The following is a 25809-nucleotide window of genomic DNA, read 5'->3' on the forward strand; positions in this document are numbered from 1 at the left end:
GAAAAACATGTGGGTTTTTCAGTATTCTTCTTCATTAACACTTTTATAGGAACTCAAAAACAGTGAAACACAGAAAAAAGGAAACTTATCTCCCCTTAAACTGGAAAGATCACTTTGTCTCAAACCTCTCATTGTCTCTTTAATTTTTGTTAGTAGTTTATATAAATGGTGGGACCCCTCACAAGCCGCCCTTGTTGTGTAGACCTCACAGTACCCAATCCCTTGGACTGGCTCTGTCACCCTTCCTTGTCCAACATCTCACCCATCACCAAAGAGTGTAGCATTAACTAAAGATCTTTCAAGTGCTAAATAATAGGGGTGTGCTTGGCTGCTGTGCTGTGGGCTGTGGTGGGTCTCTGTCATTGTTCAGTGTTCTCACACTATTGTATTGAGGATTTGGGTGTGATATTGGCTTATTTAGCTCTCAAGAAAAAGAACAAAAGCAAGAAAAAAATTGCCAGCCAGAGGCCCAGAATAGCCAGTTCATCCTTTCTTAGTATCTTTACCCACAAAGACCCAACACATCGCTTTCTATTCTTCCATGCATGCCTTCTCCTTTCTCCTTTTTGGATTCATAAAGCTTTTGACGCATTGATTACTTTCTGGGTTTGAAGATTTTCAGGGCGTCCAGCCCTGGAACCCAGGTGGGTTTGTGTCTGTTCGTGTGACTGGAAAGCTTTTCTCTTCCTTTCTTACTTTTAATTAAAAAAAAGAAAAAGAAAAAACGAGTTATTGCTTGTTGGGTTGTTTCTTCTTCGCCTTCCTGATCTCTGTTTGTGGGTTTTTCAGAAAAATGTACTCTGGGATCCATCTGATCGATGGTAGCGTCGGCCATGAGAGTTTGCCTGGATCTCTTGAAGGTACTAATCTCCCTGGTGATGCTTGTTTAGTTCTTACTTCCGATCCGAAGCCTCGATTACGATGGACTGCTGAGCTCCATGAGAGATTCGTTGATGCGGTTACTCAGTTGGGTGGCCCTGACAGTGAGTATTCTTCATTTTAACTGCCTCGGCCTTTTCCCTTTGGTTTCATTTTTTCTGCTGTTAAAATTACCTGATTTTGTTCTACTTTTTTTTGGGGGTTTTATTCATCAATTCTTTTGCTACTTTCCACATTGTAGTTTCTTGAGTTTCTGCCATTAGATTTTGTATAATAATTTTAGGTATATGCTAATGGTGGGTATCTCCCCCTCACATCCCCCTTCCTACTTGGGATGACTATCCATTTTAGTTTTAATGTCCTTAATTTGATGGCTTAAGTGAAGTGTATCATAAACATTGTTGCTTGTATGTAACAGAATCGTGTGGGATTGAGGGTCTTTAAATTTCATGAGTTTCCTATTTTAGGTCGTTATCGATGCTGCCTCCTCCCTTACTTGCTCTTCACCCCTGTAGTGCCACTATGGTTGTGGATTGAGTATTATTGTGATCCGACTATTTTTTTCTGTCTCTTTTCCTGTTAAATTTGTTTCTCTTCTTATGCTTGTTCTTAGGTTTATATTACCATTTTTCGGATTGTAAATATCTTGATTTTTTTCCAAGCAAATTTGCAAGGAGTTTCTGAGGAATCATATACATGCTTATGGGAGTTCTGTTACTGTGATTTGGGATGCTGGAGTACAAAATGGAGAGTTATGCAGCTGAAATGACAAATGGTTTGGTGGGACCAGTCACCAGTCAACCTGCACATAGAACAGAACAAGATTCCGACTAGTGTTGTATTAGAAGAGCATGTTTGCTGTACAATATTCTGTGATTCTGCTTATGGTCATGGCATCAAGCAAACCATAGAAATTTACTGTAGTTGGAACAGATAGAAACAGTGTCAATCGTACATATACAGTTTTGGGAAGTAGTTCTCTGCCCGGGAGTATGGCCTACGCCAGCACTCCCATGTGTCTATCTTTCTCCTCCTCAAAACAAGGGGGGGCAGAGACGTCTTTTCACGTGGGGAGGAGAGAGATAGACTCATGGGAGTGCTGGCGTAGGCCGCACTCCCGGACAGAGAACTTTTTCCCTACAGTTTTTTATGGAGAAAATAATTATGTTTCTCTGTTATGCATGTCTCTTTAGTCTTTACCTCAGAAGTTTGTCCTAACTTGATTTTTGATACTTAGCCCCTTTTATGTGATGTTAAATATTTGTAAGAACTGACAGGGTTTTATTCACATAAGATGGATAGTTTAAACCAAATGCTAGTTACTGTGGTGCAGTCACAAAGCACAATCCCCCCCCCCCCCACCCGGGAGTTTGGAATAGATAGCCTCTTGAGATGATTGGTGGGTAATTTGAACTTATGGACTTATGGAGATGGTTCTGAAAATGAGGATATAACAATTTGGAACTTTTAATTAGGACTAGGACCTTGTCAAGTTCAATTGATGCAATTTAGGGATGCTTGCATTGTTTGAAGACTTGAGATTAGTTTCCTGTGAATTGATTGGCGGGCCTGCAATTTTAAAACAATGAGTGACACAGGTCTTGACTTTTACCCATCATGATAATTGTAGTTAACTATTGTTACACAGCTTGTTCCTTTCTTATTACTTTTAATGTTTTATACTTCTATTAATCTCTCATTTGGTGTTAAATGTTTCCTGATATTGGGAAATTGATTTTGACACATGCTTCCTTTGTGAGCTAGCATCGCATCAGATGTTGCTTTATGGTTTGAGGCCTTCCGGAGTTCCTTAGGTTATGCATTCTAGCCCATAAGATCTCATTCAAACATAGCCGGTAAAAAAATTGAGTCTGCAGGGTGTTGTTTAATGCATCCATTGGGAAACTGGGAAGGAATGAAAGGTTAATATCAATAACTGTCCACAATTTGTCTTTTATCCATAAGGTGTTCAGTGGACTTCGTTGCATGTCTTCTAAGTAATTTTTCTAATGCTTCTGTGAATCAATATGAGATTTACTTGGTCTATTGTAAAATTTGTTGCATCATTTGACATGTGGGGCCTCTGAATTTAATAGTCCGTGGGCTGTCTTCCATGTGAATATCGTCTTATCAGTATAGTGCGGATGCTTCTTAAACATAATCTACCAAACACTTTAGTGAAGTTGCTTAGGTTTTACATAGATGGGAAACTATTAGATGCAGAATGTGGAGTCATGGTACTGTTGGAGAATGAACCATTTAAAGTTATACCCTTGAATAGATATCCAACAGAATGACGTTACATTATGCGTTATTTGGAGAAATTTGATTGGTGTATGCTCGATTATGGATTTCAAACATTTTATTAGCAGTCATCTAATTACAATGACTGACAAGTACTTCAGCTTAGCGAATCTAGCAATGTTGGAAGTGTGGTCATACACAAACTGTATTTCTCACATGTGTTATGTCAATTATGATATTATATGGTAGAGAATCTTAAGATTGTGGTTTACTTTTATGATGATGTAAAAAGTTTCTGTGGATTTCAGTTAATGACATGGAAAGTAATGGAGCTCATTTGTTTCTATCTCTGTATGCCTTGAGATCGGTTTCGGTACATCTCTGCTCTCTCCCCAGGGAGAAAGAAGAAAGATCACAGTTTTTCTGTTTTGAAATATCAAAACTTTACTTCTTATCTAAAAAAGAATCTTAAAACTGTGACATAACTTTTTCCTTTTTTTTTTGGAGGGGGGTTGGGGAGAGCTGATAAAATTTTCAGAAATCTCAGATTGAAGCAGTCTTGATAAAAAATCAGGATAGGAGAATATAAGAAAAACTTAGTATTAAAGATAGTCGAGGGCTTTCTGTGCTCTGTAACAGGCATCATGTGGAGTGCTTTAGTTGGATTGATGGATGCAGAAACAGATGGCCTGGGAAGTCCATTTCTATCCACAAATTTATGTTCAGGATCATCCATCAAAGATAATGTTTTTGAATTTTTGTTTTATTATTTTGGGTAAATAAATCTACCATATATGCATCAGTTATAGGGATCTATGCTGCATTTATACTTGATTTTGTATCCTATCTTAACTGATGCAGTTAACGGCCTCAATAGGGGTTTATAGGGATTTGTTTACTTGTTTAGGGTTTATTTTTGTCATTTGCTATTCAGTATTTTTTGTTATTTTTTCTGTTAGCACTCATTGGGTTGGGCCAAGAAGTTGAGTTTGATTCAAACTCTACCCCAAAATAGAGTATGATTGGGAATGGTTTAGTCTCTTTAAATAAATGTAAGTAGTCCATTGAATCAGAGTTTATTGTTTTTTTAATAAAGTTATTTGATTAACCTGTGCTGCTGTGAGTAGCAATTGCATGGTTCCTCCTTCCCCCTCTTTCTCTCCTTCGAGTTGGCTCCTTCCTAACAGGTACGACTTTCTGGTTCTACTCCATGGTAACCACTGTTACTTTTCTTCTTCCTCCATTACTGCTCTCCTGCAGTACTTCTTCATTTCACTATTGGATTCTTCTGGCATCTCTTTTCTGGTTTGGTGGTAGTTGCTGTCCTACTGTATTGGGTTGAGCTCTCTCCTCCCAACTCCTTTCTTCCCAAGACTTTGGGGTTAATATCACTACTCTAGGGCGACCTAATAACTAGACTATTATCCCCCAAATCAACCCCTTTTGTGAGTTACAAACCGGCAACCAGAACTGTCCCTAGCTTTACCGCCAGCCCTGTTTCATGGTTTTTTTTTTAACTTTTAATTTTTAATTCTCGGATTGTTTTATCAAGTGTCTGTTGCTTGGGGTTCAGAGGGTTGGGGATTAACAACCTCTTCCAGAAATTTCGATTTGATTGGAGTTGAACCGACAGAATTCTATCAACTCGAGTCAGGAAGGATTGCCACTGGTTCCTGTTTTCATGTGAGGAAGAAGAAGAAGATCAATTCTTCTTTATTTGTGAATAAGGCCAGAAATCTTGTTAATTACACTGAAGACTTTCCTCTTTAAGTTCACCTTGTTTTTGTCCCCATAGTTCAAGATTTCAACCTGGTTTTTGACCCAGGTCGAAACCAAAATATTTTGAATAAATTTTGGTCGAAATTCAACCGAAATCTGGTACATTTCGGTTGTCAAATAACCATAAATTGGCCTGAAACTGTAGTGAAATTTGGTAGCCATAATTAAAAATCTCTAAACACATTTGAACCATTGGATGGTAAAAAAAGCACTGCCAAAAAGGTAGTTTGGCTTTGGACCCTAGGTTGGTACTGTACACTATGTTTTAATGTCTTTCCTCTTATAGAACTTATTCTACACATAAATTAGTTCTAAAAAACAGAACATTCAATAAAAGCAATTGAAATATGTATTAAGAATGAAGAAAAGCCATTTAATAATTAATAATAGTACACCAATGTCAAAAGATGTCATCATAGACAATTAATAGGGATAGCTTATTTAATCATCTTTACATATGTTTTATGTATTAGATTGGAAAAAAGGACTCTCAAATTTGTAGTTTGGCTTTGGACCTTATGACATATGGTGCCCATGTCATTCTTTGGCTGAAGAATCTCTTAAAGTCCGTCACAACCCTACAGGTGGAAAATTTGGCTAAATGATGCTTCAAATCCACTCAAATGTTGAAGTGGATGCTCCATAGTTGACCACCAAGTCTTGATTCAGTAGCAAAATGAAGGACTACGAAAACATATTAGTTTTGTAGTTGTTTTGCAGTTCTCAAGCAGAAAGGGGCGAAATCTCAAAATTTTGCCTGAATGAGTCCAAATTTCCGAGATAACCAAAAATTCAGTCGAAATCTGGTATGCTTGCAGATTCGAATCCTGTTTTCTTTCGAGGCTTCTCAAAACCAAAGTATTTCACGAAATTTCAGTCATTTCGACCAAAATTTCAAATCATGTTTATCCCATGCTTGTTTAATTCCATATTTATCTTTCCCCTAAGGCCCTAATTGCTATTGTCCCAATTCCTATTTTCTCTTTCCATATTGTTCTGGATAGTTATGAAACTGCCGATACTCATTCAATTTGAATTATTTATCACTTGTGGGCCCATATCGATCCAAATTTAAGGTTTTTGGAACTCAGAATCACGTCATTAACTGGGCACCCACCATTTACGGGGCTTATCCCCTTATTTTTTCAATGGGCCTGTTCTTTATACAGAATGAATGTTCCCTAACAATTTTACAGCATTATTTTGACCCCATTCGATAAAGTTTGGACTGAAAATAAGGCATGGTTAGATGATGTGGACATGCTCCCATATTTTTAACATGGTTTTTCAAAAACACATAAGTTGTGAAATAGTGTAGGGAAGTTATGATCATTGTGACACATCGCTAAAGGCACCAAAACCAACTCAGAAGAAAGTATTGATGTTCCTTGGCAAACTGCTTGGGGTGTGAAAATGCTAATGATCACCAACCATGGATTAAGTATCAACATCCCTGAGGAGGCTGCAGACTTACTCTTTTTGAATTTTCTTGGGTTTAATTGGCTTTTGAGTATTAAATGTATTTAAGCACCTCCACCAGATAGAGTTGGAAAAGCTCTGGGGTTTCCTTCTCTACCTGTCTCTCTCTAATTTTTGGGTTAATTTAATGTCATGGAGCTTTATGACATCCCATCCCATGAAGAAAAACTATTTATCCCTGTCAGAATTCTTAATGTGTTATAAATATGAGCATAAAAAAGTAATTTTACCCTCTTGTCATTTCCCAAGATTTACCTGTCCTTCCCTCTCCTTTGTCTCTCTCCCTTTCTTTGCAACTCTGCCAGTCGCAATCTCTCCCCTTCTCTTTCTCCTATAACTCCAACAACTGCTCTTCTCTATCTCCAACAATACTCTCTCTATACCTTCAGCTTTCAGGTTTCTATTTCGTGGTTTCGTGGCATTTTCCAGTGATTTTCCGTAGAAGAAGAATGACATGTTTTTCGAGCTTTTGTAAAATTAATGGTCCAGATCCATTTGTGACAAAATGTAGTTTCACAAATGGTTGTCACTAATCATGACCCTTAATTAATTTTCAATGTGGAAGCTCTGGAGGGATTTTGCCCTTTAGAGTTGTTTAGTACGGTTTTACTAATTGGGGTCGGCAGTGCTGACCAATCATTACTTTTCATGGTGACATTATTTCATCTAGTGAAGAAGTCTCATCAAGAATGTCTACTGCTGTGGTAAACAAGGACAGAGTCCTGTTTTGAAGAAAGACAATTCTTTGGATGCCCATAAAAAAGGTCGTTAGCCAGTGCACGAGACTCCCGCCACTGCTGGGTCTGGGGAGGGTCATAATGTACGCAGCCTTACCTAGGTTTGTTCAGAAGACTTTTGATTGACAAAGAGATGTATGAGTATATGTTGCTTCTTAGATATTTGAATGAGGCCTAATTGATGTTAAGAGTGATATTCTTTTGGCTGGAAGGATGATGCAAAGATCACTTTTTGGTTGAATTGCTTTTTAGGACTTTTGCATTAGAGATGCAACTATTCCTCCCATTAGAAAATATATGGAGAAGGCCAATTCCTCCTAGTGTTACAGTTCTCAAGAACTTGCTTAGTAGCACTCCATTGGGTGTTAATGGTGGATCACCTTAATAGTCCTGCCTGGTGTCTAATAAAGCTTGCAGAACTTGGGAAAGAAAATGCTCTAGCGGACTTCCCTTATATAGAATGCCAAGAGATGTATATCTTACCAAATGGCAGCAATACAATTTTTGATGGTAGGTATTTATTTTATTACCTATGATTCTACCTGCTTCTTCAAGGTCTTCCATTTTAAATATGGAGAGAGAGTTTTGGTGACACATTTTAATCCACACAAAGACAATGCATGTTGTTATGTTTGAAACCATACCATCATTAATCGTGTGCCACCATGACAACCATAGTTGTCAAGGCATTCAGGTGCCTTGGTTGCCTTGTTGGTGTCACCTTGCATCTGGCATGGAACAAGAACTCACCGAGATCTCGACGAGACAATGCATTCCTCCTATTTCACCTATCATCTTGTCTCGGTGTTTCAAAAAAGCAAGATATTATCGAGATCTCGTGTCTGGCATGGAACAAGAACTCACCGAGATCTCGGCGAGACAATGCATTCCTCCTACTTCGTGGATCATCTTGTCTCGATGTTTAAAAAAAGCGAGATATTACCGAGATCTTGGCGAGTTCTTTGACTGCATGGGATCGAAAGACTTCCAGTTTCATGAACGTGCCCATAACTTTCTCATGGATCTAATTTGGATGAATACACGGTTCTTGTTCCATGGATAATTCCAATAGGGCTGTTGAAGCAGAATCCAATTGATGCACTTGAGAAGCATGTGTAGAAGCATGAACCGAACTAGGAGAGTCATCAAGCAAGTAAAAATCACTACCAAGTCTACCACAACCAATTGTTCGCCCCATCTCCAAGTCCTGAAAAACACAATGAGAAGGGAAAAAAGTGACTTTACAATTTAAATAACGAGTAAGGCTGCTAATAGAAAGGAGATTGGTGGTGAAGTTAGGGACATGAAGAACTGAAGTTAAAGGAAGTGTGGAGGAGCACTGAACAGACCCCTTTCCAGAGATAGTGGAAAGAGAACCATCAGCAATCCGCACACATTCGTTACCTAATCAGGGAGAATATTTGAAACAACTAGTCAACTACTAGACAATCCGGTCACATGATAAGTAGCTCCTGAATCAGTAATCCAGGGAACAGGGGCTATAGATGCACTATGACCAGCAAAAGCAATACCTGAGTGGACAAAATTAGAGAAGAAGAAGCTGAAGACGAAGATGGGGCAGAGCTGGCAGCAATATATGGCGTGGCTGGTGCAGGCTCAAGCTTGGTCATAGGACGCTTGAGAATGGTAAGCTCATCCTCAGAGAGTGAGATACCTATGGATGCAGCAAGAGTTGCTTCGGTATGGTTAGCCTGTGATAAATCAGAAGTGTCACGGCCTCAACCACCTCCACCATGACCACAGCCACGACCATTAGCCGGTCGGCCATGTAATTTCCAGCAATAATCCTTCGTGTGATGCTCCTTCCCACAATACTCACATTTAACAGGTTCCCGATCAGAAGAGGAACGATCACTAGAATGAGAAACACCCCCTTTGAGCTGAGAACCAGCCCCTGTAAATAATGCCGACCTTTCCTGAGTAATAGGCTGCAGCATAGCAGCACGCCTGCTTTCTTCCAACTGAACAAGGGAATACGACTGCTCCAGAGTAGGGAATAGGTCGCGAATAAGCAGCTGAGTGTGAATATGGTCATATTCATATTATTGAGACCAGCCAAAAAATCATAAACACGCAACATGTCCTCACGCTTCTTGAAATTAGAAGCATCAGTGGTGCAAGTAGCCTGGAAGGTCTCATAAAAATCCAGCCCTTGCCAGTGACTCTGCAGTTCAGAGTAGTAGTACTGTGAAAAGGAAAGCTCCTTCTGCTTAATCTCATGAACCCGTTTTTCGTAACTCATATACTTGGGCAGCATTCCCAACTTGGGAGTTTGTCTCCTTGGTGGCCTTCCAAAATTTTCCTGTAGAATCTAACAAGTAGCCACGGGCAATATTGGGTTGCATTGAATTGATCAAAAAAGTCATTACCAGAGAGTTGTCAGAACTCCACTTCTTCAACAACGGACCAGCATCAGTAGGTTTCGCAACTTCACCCGCGAGATATCCAGTATACCCACGGGAGTCAATTGAAAGGAAACATGAACGTGACCACATGAGATAATTACTCCCATCAGCTTTATGGGACTGGGGAGGGAAAATTATTTTGGGTACCCTGACCCATTCTCTCAATCCCGGTCGAAGTAACACTGTCGTCTGACATTGTGAAGAAGAAGGAAGTTAACCTTGATCAAAGAAAATCACCAAAAGGACAGCCGCAGCACATCAAATATCACGAACACTCGATGCGGTAGCAAAATTTGCTTAAAAAAATCATCCAGCAATCATGTCAGGCGCTGGATTAGAGAGAGAGAGAACGGTGGTGGTTGGCGACTGGTTTAGGGTTTCGGTAGGTTCATGGGCTAGGGTGTGAATCCCAAGAGATTTGCCCACTCTGATACTATGACAAAATCTTTGGGAGAGAATAATGACTTGTGTCAAAGTGACACAGGCCAGCTTTGTTTATAATAGAGATTAGAAAGATCTAGAACAGGGAACAAAAACAATATTATCTCTAGGACAATTCTACCCTTGAATCCTGTATTACAACAGTATCAACAACATATGAACATAAAAGATTTTTAATGCAATTGAAAGAAACTTCATCTCATCTTGCCACCTAGTAAATATGCACCATCAATTAGTCTAATTTAGCTAATCCATGTTTGTGATATGACTTTGAGATTTACCACACTTGTTTGAACTCCATACTATAAGATAATGGTTTGAAATTGTCTTTTAAAGTTTTTTTTTTTTAAATTAAATAATCTCATAGGTGTCAAGTATAATTTGAAGAGAAAATTACATCCCCCTCCCCTGTACTTTTCCCTAATTACAAATACTTCCCCTCTATTTTCAATTATTACTCCCCTACCCTACAGTGTATAACCTATTACAATCAGACCTAGGCCTCTAGTGTCCGTTTGTTAAGTCCTGACGTGGGTAAGGAGTAAAATGTTAATCCCCAAAATACCCTCCTCCTTCCTCCTGCAACCCCACCCGCTCCCATCCCTCTGCACCTTTGAGTGACCAAACATTGCCGGCTTACCGCCCTCACCACCGGTATCTTAGCCCCCCACCCTTGGGTTCGCAAGAACTGACCCTGAGCTATCTCTGTGAGAAAGAGATTTCAGGGAAGAATCTATTGAGTGCGCTGGAGAAGGATAGGTACAAAGGGGAAGGAGGTGATTCCGGAGAATCTGAAGGAAGAGGAGAGATTGGTGAAACGAGATTTTCTGCAACTAAACGGGGTTAGAGCAGAGCAGGGACGAAGCGAGAGCTCGAACAAGAAATAGAAAGAGAGAAGAGAGAGAAGGCGGGGAAGCTAGAGATTTTAAATCTCTCTCTAGCACTCACAGTTGTGTCTCTGACTCTTACCTCTTCACAGAATGCAGATCATTTTGCTCCTCCCAAACGTACTAGATGCACTCAATCATTGGCTTCATCGAATAATAATACACATGAGGAATTCAAGAACTCCGAGATGAGACAATTGAATCTGCAAAGGAGCACATGAGGAATCTTATTGGGTCGCCTCAGAAGAGAAAGGAATTAGCTAATTTGCAGAATCGCCTTGAGATAAGATCAGACGAGGTTGATTCTGTTGAAGTACAGTGTGAGAAAATAGAGGATAATGAGATAAAAGTGGGAATAACGGTTCTCATTCAAACATTGGTTCCTCAGATTGCTTGCATGCAAGCTTGAGGAGGTTGTACAGATCCATGAATGTTCGAGTGCCCAAGCCTCTTCCATCATGAATGTTCAGCAAAACCAGAATGGATACCGGTGGTAGCAGTGAGGTCAGCGATGTCATTGTGATGCGGCGGGATTGCAGATAGTGTAAGGGTAAAATAGTCTTTTCCAAACTATAACTAACAGCAGGCTAACACTGTCAGCCAGAGGGGGTTTGAGTGTAATAATTGAAAATAGAGGGGAGGAATGTTTAATTAGGGCAAAGTACAGGGGAGGGGGATGTAATTTTCTCTAAATTAAAATAAATATTTATATAATTAATGTAGTCATGCTTGTGGATGCAAGTTGGAAAATTAGATTCCTCCCTAGCACTAAAGGGTTATGGAATTTAACCATTCCTTTGATTTAAACATTGTACTGCTAGCCCTTGCAATGGCTGCTTGTTACATTGAATGCTGATAGAATGTGACAGTTTGGTTGGTGTGTCTTTTGAAGCTTAAAAGGTCTTGGTACCTTTTGTAACAGACATGTGTCCCTTGGCATTCTATATGGGGATGTTTCTTGAGCATTTTTAACAAAGTTATGCGAGTTCTACTTTATTGACATGCTTTCTCACATTTTGGTTTCAAATTAGTAACACATAATGCTTCAACCTAAGGAATAACATAATATGATGAAGAACTCATAGTGGTTCTCAGGTTTGCTCTCTACTAATCCACAGTAAGGCTTCATTATACTTTGAAGCAGTTTGGTGGTGTACCCTTCTGGAAAACCCTATTCTGAGTGTGGGCAGTTATTGCTTCAAAGAAGTGCATTGTTATGAATCTCAAAGCCACAATTTGTTGTTTCTTTTCCATCATCAATCCTGTCATGGGAAATGCCTAGAAGGTCAACTCTGTTGTAGATGAATTTCAAGTTCAGTTCCCAATTATAGAGAAAGGAGCCGTTATAGCGACAATTTTAGACTAAGGTAGGTACCAATTATGCCTAAAGGCTGTCTAGTTAGGGCTGGCAGCAACATACAAGAGGGAGACCACGATAAAAACAACGAGCAATGGACAATAGTAACAATAGTTTAAATGCATTCAACTAAACAAGGTTCCAATTGGATGTCATAGGGGTCAGAAATCAGGCAGTACTTAGTCAAATACATGTGTGCATTAACTTTCAAGAATCCTAAAATTGCAAGTCTAAGCAATAGTAGCAGTAGTAGCCAACATCCATGTTAAACAGTAACACATTCAATATAAGTAACTATAGAAAGAGGAAAACAAAGAGGAAAAGCAGTATACGAAGGGAAAAAAAAGAGAACAGAGAGAAGAAATATAGAAAGAGAAGGGAAAGAACTCATGGGGGAACAAAGAAAAGAAAAAGGAGAAGCAATAAAGAAGGAAAAACAGTTACAGGGGAAGGATTTACAGCCATAAAAGGGAGAGAAGAAAAAAAAAAAACAGCTCAAACCGTGGGGGGATGGGAGCAGTTACAGCAGGGATAATAAAAGGAAAAGAAACAATAAAAATAAACTAAGCTGAGACTAGTAGATAACATGTGCAGGGCATGTGCCACTGCATGTGGGGTCCGCCAGCTGGGCTCTGTCAATGTGGTAACCTTGAAACTCGTGATCAATCCACATAGAAGCAGTGGATGGCTGAGATCTGTGATGCCTCCTCTAGTATACTCTGAATCCACGATCAGCTGGTATGATGTCCTCATCAGCTTTACTTTCCCCTCCCCCTTAAATTAAGGTTCTTGCATCTTTCCTCCCTTCACCTCCTAGTCCGTTGCTTGGCATGATGGTAAAAAGCTCAGCCTGCCATCAATGAGGATCTGGGCTCAAATCTGAGGCGGCCAGCTGGTGACCTCGTGCAAAAAATGCTGAAGGTTAGGACTGACTAAAAGTGGAAGAGTGAAAAGAAAAGAAAGTACAGAGTGTACCAGAGTTTGAGTGCAAATGATTATACTTGAATTTTAAGTGGCTTTGCTGCACCATTTATTAAGTGAGAGATAAACTTAAATGGAAAAGAGAAAGGGAGAGGATAATAATAGCTACAGTTATGAAATAGTACTTGAAAGTAGAAATCAAATAGAAGAGGGGTGACTTGGTCACCTTTATTACTAGCTTCTTAAAAAATGTTTTTTCCCCCTTGGAACATCAACAGATTGTAATTTCGTTAATCAAGATATATGAGTATAACTGAAGTATGATTACAAGGCCCCCCCCCCCCAAAAAAAAAAAAAAAAAAAAAAAAAAAAAAAAAAAAAAAAAAAAAAAAAAACTATACAAGGTACACAAAAACTAAGCATCAAAAAACAACCACAAATAGAGGAATACATCAATTAAATTATTTCCATGCCATAGACCAATCAAATAAAGACTTCCTATGTTTCCATGAGGACTTTAAAGTTAGTTTGTTTGATTTTCTCTGGGCCTAAGCCTATTGGTGAGGTTTGAATGGTGTACAGAAATGGGTTTGGAGATATTTATGGATCTGGGGGCAGAATTAGTAGGAAGTTTAGGGGTATATTGGTCTTCCAAGGGTGAAGAGGTAATATGATAGAAGCATTCTGAATGGGACATAGGATTTGACTGCAACTCTCAAGTTATTTTTGGGGTGCAAAAGAACATGTCTAAAGGGCAAAATAATTACTTTTTCCAGTAACTGGGGTGAAGAGTTTTTATGATAGAAGCATTCAGGTATATTTCCAAGGCTTATTTTTGGAGTTAAAAACCTAGGACCATTTGAGAATTAGAAAATTGGTGAAAATTTTCAAATTCAGAACAGAAATTTAGCATTAGATAGCTAGCTGAATTAATTATCCATCAAGCCCAAGGTTATGAAATTGGACTTGATTTGAGCAAGTTATGGCTTGTTTTTATGTGTGTGAGGGAAAGTTTATGGAGCACTTAAGCAGTTTAACTTCGTTTAGTAAGAACAAAGGCATTACAAAGAAAAACCTCAGCAATGATTCTTTTGAACTGGAAATACTGCTCTTATAGAAGCTTTAGAGGGAGGTGAATTGAATAACATGCATGACCTTACTTTTCCAACAGCGGGGGATTGCTTTAGCTTTGTTTATTTATGGGTTATTTGTTAAGCTTGCATTCTGCAATTCAGATTTCAGTTATGGCTGAATAAATATGGTTCGTATCTATCATGGTTTTTACAAGTTCTGTTTAACTACTTTCTTTAGTTAGATCTACTAAAGACAAATATTTCTGTTCTTTTTCCTCCAGGGTATTTGAATTAATGAAGACATAAATAAGTTTGGGAAGTAGGAATTCCGGAAAATTTTTTGAGTTATATCTTTAGTCATTGGAGCTAACAGGCTTGTAGATGCATGGGTTGGCCAGCCCTAAGGCCTTATTCAAAGTCCTTGATGGGCTTTACTTACTATTTCTGAGTATAACCCATTTAAAATCCTCACGTTAAGCACAGGCCTGTATCATGGACCCAGTAGTGTCCAGTTGACCTATGCCTTCAATGCTCTAGCCTGGCCTATCCCCCCCCCCCTGTGCGGGATGGGGTTTAGCAATTTCCAGATTTTGTGCTTCTTTGCTGTGTATAGATATTATAAAATGGACCTTTATCCCCTTATATTTCTTTTTTGTTTTGTTTCGAGAGTTCGAAACCCTTCAAAGTTGATTAACAGTTCTTTTTCTTTCATTTCCTTTTTGAATTGCCTTGCAGAAGCAACTCCAAAGACTATTATGAGAACAATGGGGGTAAAAGGCCTCACACTCTATCATTTGAAGTCTCATCTACAGGTATCTGTCTGGACATATATCTATAACCATTGTCGTCAATTTTTTTTATCTTTTTCAGTTTCTTTTATTTAGAAGTAGTAAGTCTAAGATTTCAGAACTGGATTTGAATTCCAGGATGTTTACAATTTTGAAACACCAGCTCTGACCTAGTAGTCCTTGATGTTGCCCTTATTTTTGGTCATCTCAGTTTTTCATGCCACAGTTGCTGGTTTCCAGTTCTGAAGTATTGGGGAAGGCATTCTATTTTTTGGTGTACTTCAAATAACAGTTATCTATAATTTGTATCCAATGTCTTGTAACTCGCAGAAATATCGGTTGGGGAAGCAATCATGCAAGGAATTCACTGACAACTCCAAGGATGGTACTTGTCTCTTTTCTAATGGATAAAGCTTATGCACTCGTCTATGCATTGGGCTTACCCACTTTGCATATTTTTTATCATCTTATTTGAATTTGATTGATGATCCTTGAAAAGAAATGGGACAACACATTAGTAAGTGCCTCAACTAGAAATGGCCTTGTGGGCTCTATTCTGCCATGTCTCATGCAGGCCTTATTTTCTGCTCTGATACACAGGCTCTTCCTCCTTTGGTTTTCCAATTTCTCAGCATGGGCCTGCTGTGGGTAATCAATGGTTTTTGTCAAAATGCTCATCCAGTTACCATTCCTGTGTGGTTTTGCAGCTTCTTGTGCGGCAGAAAGTCAGGGTACTGGTTCATCATCATCGTCATCCTCATCAAGATTGATGGCCAAAGACATAAATGAGTATGTTAAAATAACTGGATTTCATGTCTACCACCAAATTTGTTTGGCTTCTCCTGACATCACATTCCTCTCCTGTTTTCAATTTTTAACAGTGGTTATCAGGTTACTGAGGCACTACGACTCCAAATGGAAGTCCAAAGAAAGCTGCATGAACAGCTAGAGGTCAGTTTGTCCTGTAGTGATAGTTTTTGGTTTTCCAATTAAGTCAATTAATCCTAGATGATAATACCTAAAAATCATTTTCTTTGGATTTAACCCATATTAGGTCCAGCGTCATCTCCACATTCGGATTGAAGCGCAAGGCAAGTACTTACAATCCATACTTGAAAAAGCCTGCAAAGCTCTCAATGAGCAGACCCTGGCATCAGGTGGGGTTGAAACTGCTAGGCAAGAGCTCTCTGGACTGGCAGTCAAGGTCTCCAATGACTATCTAGGCATGGTCCCACTTGACACACTTAAAATGCCTACTCTGTCCGAGATTGCGGCGGCTTTGGAAGAGAAATCTGCTTCTAATGGGCTGGCAAGAATTGGAGATTGTTCTGTTGAAAGCTGCCTGACATCGACTGGGAGTCCAGTATCTCCCATGGCTATTGCCATGAAGAAAAGATCTCGGCACATCTCGGCCACAGGGGATTCGTTGCCCTGGGATAGTGATATGCGGGAAGATGTCGAGTGGATGATGACCAGTATTTGATGAAAGAAAGGGCCAAGCCCCCAAAGTAAATGCCTCTTTTGTGGCAATTAAACTGACCGATCAATCTGTTATCCCACGTGTAACACCAGTAGTCTGTATATTCTCTAATCAGATCCTTGTACTTAAGGGACACCTCTCAGTTGGAATTTAAGTTTGGCATCCTTTTATGCCTAGAAGTAACAGAATCAAGAAAATTTCTAGTCATTGTAACCCAGGCATCATTTTTACCTCCTACATACTGTTCAAATGTATCCGCTATGTCTAGCCAGTCAATATGGGGATGTGAAACCAGTAATGTGCAATTGAAACTCATTGGTTTAACCTGATAGATATAAAGAGTTTTAATAGAGACACCAAAAGAGGACCAGAACAGATTTTTTAAAATTTGATTGAAGGAGTGACTTTCACTACAGCATGTCTCTATCCATTAGTAGAGATTCATTCTGGCATGGATTTTAACACTTCTGAAAGACATAATTGTTTATTCATGGATCTGTAGAAACATACCATAATGGACTTAAATCTGAAACCATAGAAGTGCAAAGCAGAGAAAGGAAATCATCAATGTAGATCGTCCTCGCCCTCCCAATCTGTTTGTTTTCCCATCTCTGTTGTTTAAATGTCAAGTTCAGGTCTGAAGTCTGGACTGCTTTCCTACCATTTGGGTTAGAAAGAATTCCAGAGTCTATTGTTTGGTTTTGTTTTATTTCCTTCTGTGTTATCTTCCAAGTACTCTGAATACCCAGAGGAGGGGAGGAAAGAAGAAGAAAAAAAAATGTGCCCATGCCTCAATGATTTCAAAAGAGTAATATTCAGTATTAATAGTCAACTTGGGAGTTGATTGCGTCTAAGTGCCAAGCCATGACCATCTCTTCTCCTGTATCTTTTTCTTGAATTTAAGCTTTGCTTACTTATATGGTTTGTCAGAGTAATGGTATTAGAAATATAATGTAGACAGATAGGCGTGCGTGTGCTATGTGAAGGTGCTTATCATCAAAGCCACTTTCGCATCTTCTTTATTTCACACCAATCTATATGCTTCCACTTTCTTTTGTCTCTCTCTTCGTGGGTGCTTGCTCTCCTTTTTTATTCTTATTCTTTCCTTTATTCAATGTGAAGAAGGGAAGAGGTTTGCCGAAGCTTGGGCAACGCTTCCATCCTCTCGGATCAAAAACCATGAAAGAATCACCAGGTAAATATCTTTCATTGTTCTTTTTTTTTTTTTTTTTTCATTTAAGAAAATTGTTTCATGGGTTTTTCTCATAATGAAATCTTGAACTGTTCTTTCTTATTGAAGCCTTGCTCATCTTCTTTCAGGGACATCACACATCTGCCCTTCACTAAAGTCATTTTTTTCCAACAAAGTTGGAAGCATGCTTTGTAATTGCAATTCATCAAACAAGTACAAGAGATTAGATGCAAAGCTTGAAAAGAAGATGATGGAAGCCATCAAACACAGAGGTGCATCAGGAAAGAATACATTCAGATCAATGAATAGCATAATCATGAAGTTTCCTCAATTCAAAGTGGAGCTGAGAAACATCAAGAGTGTGTTTGTGCAGTGTGGTGAGTTCTGGTTTGTGTTTGCTCTATTTATCTTTCTTACATTCTTGTTAGATGGTCTCTGAAGAGTTACTTCTGACCTGTGTTGATATTCTTCTTTCCATAGATGAAGACTCAAATGGAATTATTGACCACAAGGAGCTCAAAAATTGCTTAAGCAAACTGCAACTACAATTGTCAGAGAAAGAAATGGAGGAACTATTCCATTCTTGTGACTTTGATGGCAATGAAGGAATGCAATTCAATGAGTTCATTGTCCTCCTTTGTCTCATCTATCTCTTGATAGAACCTTCAAGATCTTCGCACACTGTATCCATAATTGAACTTACAGGTTTAATTATTATCTATCACATCTAATTGAAAATTTAATATTTGTTTTCTTTGACAACTTATGGATTTGCTTAGACATCGAAGATGGGATCAGCACAGCTCGAAGAAACTTTTGATACAATTGTTCAAGCATTCTTGTATCTAGATAAAAATGGAGATGGTAAGTTGAACCAGAATGACTTGGTCAGGGCATTGAACGAGGGTTCTCCTTGGGAAAGATCTCCAGGGCACATCTCCAAGACGCGTTTCAGTATATCCTATTCCTTCCCTTGTTATACATGGTTCCATTTTTCTTTGAATGCATTTCATTTCTGTGCTTTTAGCCATCTTTTATTGTGATTCTCTCTGAACTAAATGCAGAGGAAATGGATTGGAACAAGAATGGAAAGGTCAGTTTTAAAGAGTTCCTTTTCGCACTAACCAATTGGGTTGGGATTGATACTGATGATGAGAAAGAAGTCCCTATTACATGAGGTATTGTGAAGTAGATGATAAACAGTAGATGTAAAGAAAAATGAAGCAAACAAACTCTATTAGGTAAAATTGCGTTGACGCAGTTCATTTGTATGATCTATGTGCCAAAATACTATCTCAAATGTAACCTGTGCATTGAAATCATAACTTTCTATAAGTTCTTTACGATGGTGTATCGATAAGACATTCAAACTATAATGGTTACCAATATAATTATTACCTAGTCCATATTCATTGCTCTCTCTCTTTCTCTCTTTGACTAATTCTACTTGTATCACAATGTAGTCCTGATATGAATGAAAACAGAGATTGAAGACTGAAATATGAATCACTAGCGAGTTAGACAGACAAGCTCTAGAATTCACAAGTAGTAAGATATGCTGGGTTTGTTGAATAACCAAGTTATATTGGATATGAATGGAACAGAAGGAATCATACAAGGAGTTCTCACATATTCAGTTCATGGCAAATCATAATTTCATTTCTATTTACATAGACGACCTGGAACAGTACAGTGTTTATATTCAGGTACAGGGATCCTCATTAGTTGTGCTGATTAATTCACTGAATCAATTTATCGACTCATTCATATAGCCATATAGCTGTTATATAGCTGTTGCATATATAGCTATGTTATATAGTCGTTGCATATATAGCTATTGGAGTGTCTTTATTCCCTAACGACTATATAGTTCCACAACAAAGAATCTCCCATTCCCCTTTATTTCCAATAAATAAAGGATCCATTGACCCATGCCTCATGAAAATGGATGAGGCCTAGCCACCTCACCAACATCTCTTACTTGGCCATATTGGCCACATTTACACTTCACATTCTCATTTTCAGGAATAAGCTATCATGATATTTGCATCTTCCACTTGGCCATATTGGCCGCATTTGCGCTTCACATTCCCATTTCTAGTAACAACAATCATGATGCATTTATGCTTCACGTTCCCATTCTAGGAACAACCATCATGATGCATTTACGTTGTCACATTTCTATTTTCCTGGAACAACCATTATGATGCATTTGTATTGTCACGTTCCCATTTTCCAGGAACAACCATCACGATGCATATACAGTGTCACATTCCTATTTTCTACGAACTATCATCATGATGTATCTACACTGCCATGACGAGAAACATTCAGTATTTATGTTCTTTATCCGCTTTATTGTAAAGATGAGTAAGATTTGGGGTTTTTGTTTTAGGGTTTCTGGGAGAGAGCAGCAGCGCCGTTTTGGGTGTTCTTGAGAGATCTCCATTGTAATTTTTTTCCGATTTGCATAGTGAATCATCTTCGCCTTCGTCTGTGGATATAGCACTACCATACTGGTGTATGAACCACGTTAAATCTCTGTGTCATCTTGCTCTGTTTTTGCTTTCTTTCGTGTTTTTGGTTGGTGTTTGCTCTAGCACAATGTAGTCCTGATATGAATGAAAACAGAGATTGAAGACTGAAATATGAATCACTAGCGAGTGAGACAAGCTCTAGAATTCACAAGTTGTAAGTTATGTTGGGTTTGTTGAATAACCAAGGTGTTATTTTTATTTTTTGATAGGTTGAATGTTAAGAATTGAATAACCAAGTTTTATTGGATAGGAATGGAACAGAAGGAATCATACAAGGAGTTCTCACATATACAGTTCATGACAAATCATCTTTTCATTTCTATTTACATAGACGACCTGGATTTAGTGTTTATATTCAGGTACATGGATCCTCATTAGTTGTGCTGATTGGTTCACAAAATCAATTTATACTCATTTATGTAGCAGTATAGCCGTTATATAGTTGTTGGATATATAGCTATGTTATATAGCCGTTGCATATATAGCTATTGGAGTGCCTTTATTCCCTAACAACTATATAGTTCCACAAAAAAGAATCACCCATTCCCCTTTATTTTCAATATATAAAGGATCCATTGACCCATTCCTCATGAAAATGGATGAGGCCTGGCCACCTCACCAACATCTCTTACTTGGCCATATTGGCCACATTTACACTTCATTTCTAGGAATAAGCTATCATGATATTTGTATCTTCCACCTGGCCATATTGGCCGCATTTGTGCTTCACATCCATTTCTAGGAACAACCATCATGATACATTTATGTTTCACGTTCTCATTTTGGGAACAACCATCATGATGCATTTACGTTGTCACGTTCCCATTTTTCAGGAACAACCATCATGATGCATTTATGTTTCACGTTCTCATTTCAGGGAGTCACCGGTGTACGCTACGCAGCTGGTATAGCTAGCATACGTTTAAAATAAGTCACAGTTTCTCAATTTCAGTTAAAACTCTAATCTTGTGTTTGCAGGCTTGTAGGTAACTGGACAAACATCAATTGCGCTCTCACCAAACTAATATTCAATAAAGCAATTAACTGAAAAGCATAAAATAAATATCATAAGAAACAACACAAGTCATCTACACATACCAAATCTTGATATGACCCGTCTACCTTTCCATGAGATTTTGTCAAGCTCGGGTAGGCATTATTTACCATAGTTGTCCAACCTACTTCAGAATCATCGCTATTCTTTTACTCATCTATATTTTACTTGGGAGAGGGTTTCCTAGGATGCTAGCGTGGGGAGGAATTTGCACACTACAAAATGGGTGTCTTGAAAAGATATCATCCATATGGGTCCCACATTTTCAATAATTCTTTTTATCCTACATTTTCAATAACAAGTGAGAAAAAAATAATAAAAGGGAAATCTTTTTTATATAGTGATATTGAATTTATACATGTTTTTCCCTCATGTTGGTTGTTTCATTTTCTGTAAAGCTTATTACCACTTGATTATTGTAAAACATGTCCCTTGGTCCATGTACAAGATCCAATCCAAATTCCATTAAGAAGCATCCTATTCAAATTACATGAGTAGCCGCAATACTACAAGTAATGTACTCAATTTCTTATGTGTGCCTCGCAACACACCCTTGTTTTTTGCTACCCCCAGAAACAGTTTCAACTTCGAAATAAGCGCATGTTTGGAAGTGGATTTATAGTCGTCTCTGTCAACTTCAAGATCAACATTAGAGTTTTCAAAAATCTCAAGCTTTTGATATACGCTCTTCTTTTTTGGGCAATCAAAGCAAAATTCTTTAATGTAAACAAAGGAAAGATTGCCACGACACCAGTGTGCAAATCCTATACATCCCATACTATCTCTCTCATTAAACGCCCTCATTGGACTATTCGATTACCCATCCGTCCCCTCATTGGTGGGAAACTGTACTTTGATGTCATAGGCAAGAGTGAAGCTTCATAAAAGTGTATGAAACTGCACTTGATCCCTTGGGAAGAGAGAGATAGACATAGGGAGTCACCGGTGTATGCTATGCAGCTGGCATAGCTAGCATATGTTTAAAATGAGTCCGAGTTTCTCAATTTTAGTTAAACTCTAATCTTGTGTTTGCAAGCTTGCAGGTAACTAGACAAACATCAACTGCGCTCTCACCAAACTAATATTTTATAAAGCTTAACTGAATTGCATGAAATTCATATCATATGAAACAACAAAAGTCATCTACACATACCAAATCTTGATACGACTCGTCTACCTTTCCTAGGGATTTTGTCAAGCTCGGGTAGGCATTATTTAGCATAGATGTCCAACCTACTTAGAATCATCGCTATTCTTCTACTCATCTATATTTTACTTGGGAGAGGGTTTCCTACGCTGCCAGTGTAGGGAGGAATTTGCACACTACAAAGTGGGGGTCTTGAAAAAGATATCATCCATATGGGTCCTACATTTTCAATAACAAGTGAGAAGAAATAATAAAAAATAGGTTCAATAACAAAGTGAGAAAAAATAATAAAAAATAGGTAAGAGATCGTTGCCTAGTCACGTGGACCTTGCACTAGTGTGGGGGCCAATGAGAGCACACACATGGGCACTAACACGGATGGGATTTTTTATTTCAACAGGGTGGCTGTAATTTCGGGCACTCGAGTCTGGGAGTAGGCTGGACACGACTAGACAACGTTCTTTTTCCATAAATAAAAAAAAGGAAGAAAGTTTCCTGTTCAAGAGCATGATGGCTCCTACACCTGCACCCTTGTGTTTGTCTCTCTCCTCCTCCCTATAAAATGATCTCCCTACCTCCATGCTAAAATGCGGGCATTGGTTGGGTCCCATGCTAGTGCAGGAGTCATGTTCTCGGACAAAGAACACTTATGTGGGAGGGAAACTACACACTACAAAATAACAATCTTTTTTCCATTTTACTTTTAACATTTTGCATAAAAATAAATGAACCTACAAAGGAATAATTATAATGGAGAAAAAAGTTCTCTATGGGAGAGTGTACCACCCATGTCCACACACAGAGGAATGCGAAATGACCACCCCGCCTCCATGAAAACCATAAATCCTCCCCTCATAATGCCAACATGCATGCTCTCATTGACCCTCGTGCATACGTAGGAGCCACACTCTCCAACAGATAACGCTGATCCTTATAATGGGTGCATCTTGTTGGCATCAAACAACATGGTACTTGAGGACAGCTGCCCTGCTTGAGGCTAGTGCAGTAGAGTCTAGACATGTTCTTAGTTAGCAATTGATATCAAGAAAGTTACTTGCTTTGACCAAATGATCAATACAACAATTGTATGCCAAATTGCTAGTAGACTCAAGACTTGGTGTCTTAGTCGTTGGCTAATTGATTATAATGCTCAAGTGTTCAACCATACGTATGTTCTATCATTTTTCAACAAGTGATGAGTAAAATTGTTTGTTGGTTGTTTGGGCAAGAATAAGGAAAGCAATTGAATGTATCCGCAACGATAAGAAATAGTTATATGTGGAAAAGGAAAGAGAATGTTGCCTGGGCCTCTAGATCCTGCACCCACGTTGGTCAATAGGAGTGTACGTGTGCAAACATCACCTTGGGTGGGATTTCCACCTTTCCATGGGGGCAGTGCAATACTTTTGTGCGCTTTTGTGTCTAGGCGTAGGTGCCACACGAGCCACATGGGCCACACAACCAACTAGCATTCTTTTCCCCATGTGGAAAATAGAAGAATCAAGGGGGAAAAAAGAATAGTCGACCAAAAATGACCTTAGAGAAAGTGGTGAGAAATAATGCTTTGGTTAACATACATGGAGTGGGATCGTCATGCTGTCAACACACACGCACCATTGAGGTCTGAAGTAACGATATCGGATCACCCATATGGGTAGGATTTTTGCCTTTCCATGGGGGCAACATAGTACTTTTGTGCGCTTTTGTGTCTAGGCGCAGGGGCCACACAGGCCACGCGATCAGGTAGCATTCTTTTCCCCATGTGAGAAATAGAATAATAGGGGGGGGGGAAGAAAAAGAGTAGTAGACCAAATATGACCTTAGAGTAAGTGGTGATAAATAATATTTTAGTTAACAAATGTGGAGAGGGTTCGCCATGCTATCAATGCACAAGCACCATTGAGGTTTGAAGTATCGGTATCGGATTGCCCATATCGGTATTGCTAGCCACCGATCCTGATACCGTGTCGATACTGTATCAGTGAAACGTTCAGACTAGGAGTAAAACAGTCAAAAAACTTGCTTTTTTAGGAAAACTAGGGGCATACTTATTTGATATGGGCCGATCCATATCAACATTGAAGGTGACCGATCAATACCGTGCACTAAAACCATGATGGGAGGGGGAGTTGATGATCCATTCAAGATGAGCCAAGGGATGGAAGAGAGTGAGAGAAAAAAAAAAATCCCAGGTGAGAAGATGGATGTAGGTGTGGTGGCATGTAAACCATATTCCTCAACGATACAGTTGACTACAGATAAGTGGTTTAAGTTTAGGTTTCCTCTCCTCCCCCCTTAGGAATAAAAGAAATATATGTATGTAATTTGGGAGGGGGTTCTTTGTACAAACAAGCTACTTTCTACCCTCTCACATAAACATTATTTATGAGCAGAGTACATGCACCCCCTGGTGTTTGAAACAATAACAGAACACTCCCCCTAGTTTCACCTTTTACAGTATTAGTCCCTGATGGCTCACGGTGTCAGTGAGCTCTTAGTTTTTAAAATGAAAAGACCATTTTACCTTTTTACATCAGTGACTAATTCAATTACCATTTTACCCTTACTTACTTCTTCTCTTCCAAACCAAAAATCGCTCAATCAATTTAGGGTTTTGTAGAAGACCAAATCTCCGGCGGACATTACCTGGCCCAGCCACCCTCTGGCGAAGGTTTGTCTCTCCACCGCCCCTCTTTCTCTATTTTTTTTTTTGTGAATTTTCAAAATAGAAATGGATTTCGGTCTCTTAGGACCATTTTGGTTCTCGTTGGGCGGTCTGTGATATGGAATCAAGCTTCAACGAACTACGACCTCAGAAGAAGAAAGAACCCCACAAGCAAAGAAAGACAAAGAGGAGGAAAGAGAGGGAGAGAGAAAAAAAGAGAGCTTTGGAAAAGCCTGGAACGAAAGAAAGGTTAAATGCAGATGGACCTCATGAGATTTGTCCTGTTTGAATTGAATCAAAACTACATCCTTCTTTCAATTTAACGCCGCCATGAATGCCCTGTGGCATTCAATTCCCTGAAGGAACCTGAAATCTCAAAACTGTTGTTTCCTTGCCTCAGAAACCCTACAGTAGTTTCTCTAGAGTTATGAACGTGAGTGTTACTAGATGTTGCGGGTGAAAACCTCCGGTGCTCGGTTCGCCCACGGATGAGCCTACAAAAACCGAGCGATGAGCACAAGAGAGCCGGTGTGGCTCCGGCCTAGGACTCTCCGACGCTCAAGTCAGGTCTCCAATGCAACAGCGTAACTGCGTAGTGAAAAGCCAGATCAGGAATGGTGCTCCATACCTGGGTATTTATAGAGTGAAGATGAGATGAGGCGGTTGGGAGAGTCCTAGTATGGTAGGAGTCCTTCTTTTGGAAGGCTCTCTCACGTAGAGTGG

General features: G+C 39.0%; 2 protein-coding genes across 4 annotated transcripts in view; both read left to right on the top strand.

The window, feature by feature from the left end:
- The first annotated feature begins 426 nt into the window (after window positions 1–426).
- The window catches only part of LOC122654714 (protein PHR1-LIKE 3-like), a 31779-nt gene continuing 6396 nt past the window's right edge, over window positions 427–25809 (top strand). Inside the window, exons 1-7 of one of the 2 annotated variants that reach the window (XM_043848928.1) lie at window positions 427–644; window positions 790–983; window positions 14959–15035; window positions 15342–15396; window positions 15719–15800; window positions 15893–15962; window positions 16066–16508. In XM_043848928.1, the coding sequence (XP_043704863.1) occupies window positions 794–983; window positions 14959–15035; window positions 15342–15396; window positions 15719–15800; window positions 15893–15962; window positions 16066–16494 (903 nt within the window). In that variant the 5' untranslated portion in view covers window positions 427–644; window positions 790–793 and the 3' untranslated portion in view covers window positions 16495–16508. Of the gene's footprint in view, window positions 645–788; window positions 984–14958; window positions 15036–15341; window positions 15397–15718; window positions 15801–15892; window positions 15963–16065; window positions 16699–25809 lie in introns of those variants that run through there. The other variant, XM_043848929.1, reaches the window with a different exon arrangement.
- On the top strand, window positions 17618–19074 carry LOC122654715 (probable calcium-binding protein CML22). 2 transcript variants are annotated; one of them, XM_043848931.1, is made up of 5 exons: window positions 17618–17686; window positions 17860–18060; window positions 18164–18366; window positions 18463–18637; window positions 18748–19074. In XM_043848931.1, exons 1-5 carry the CDS (start codon window positions 17671–17673, stop codon window positions 18858–18860), a joined length of 708 nt encoding a protein of 235 aa, XP_043704866.1. In that variant the 5' UTR covers window positions 17618–17670; the 3' UTR covers window positions 18861–19074. The 2 variants fall into 2 exon arrangements, with proteins under 2 accessions (XP_043704866.1, XP_043704865.1); XM_043848930.1 differs by having other exon boundaries at window positions 17622–17686; window positions 17812–18060.

The sequence above is a fragment of the Telopea speciosissima genome, chromosome 3 (assembly GCF_018873765.1).
Source record: "Telopea speciosissima isolate NSW1024214 ecotype Mountain lineage chromosome 3, Tspe_v1, whole genome shotgun sequence".
Classification (NCBI taxonomy): Eukaryota; Viridiplantae; Streptophyta; class Magnoliopsida; order Proteales; family Proteaceae; genus Telopea; species Telopea speciosissima.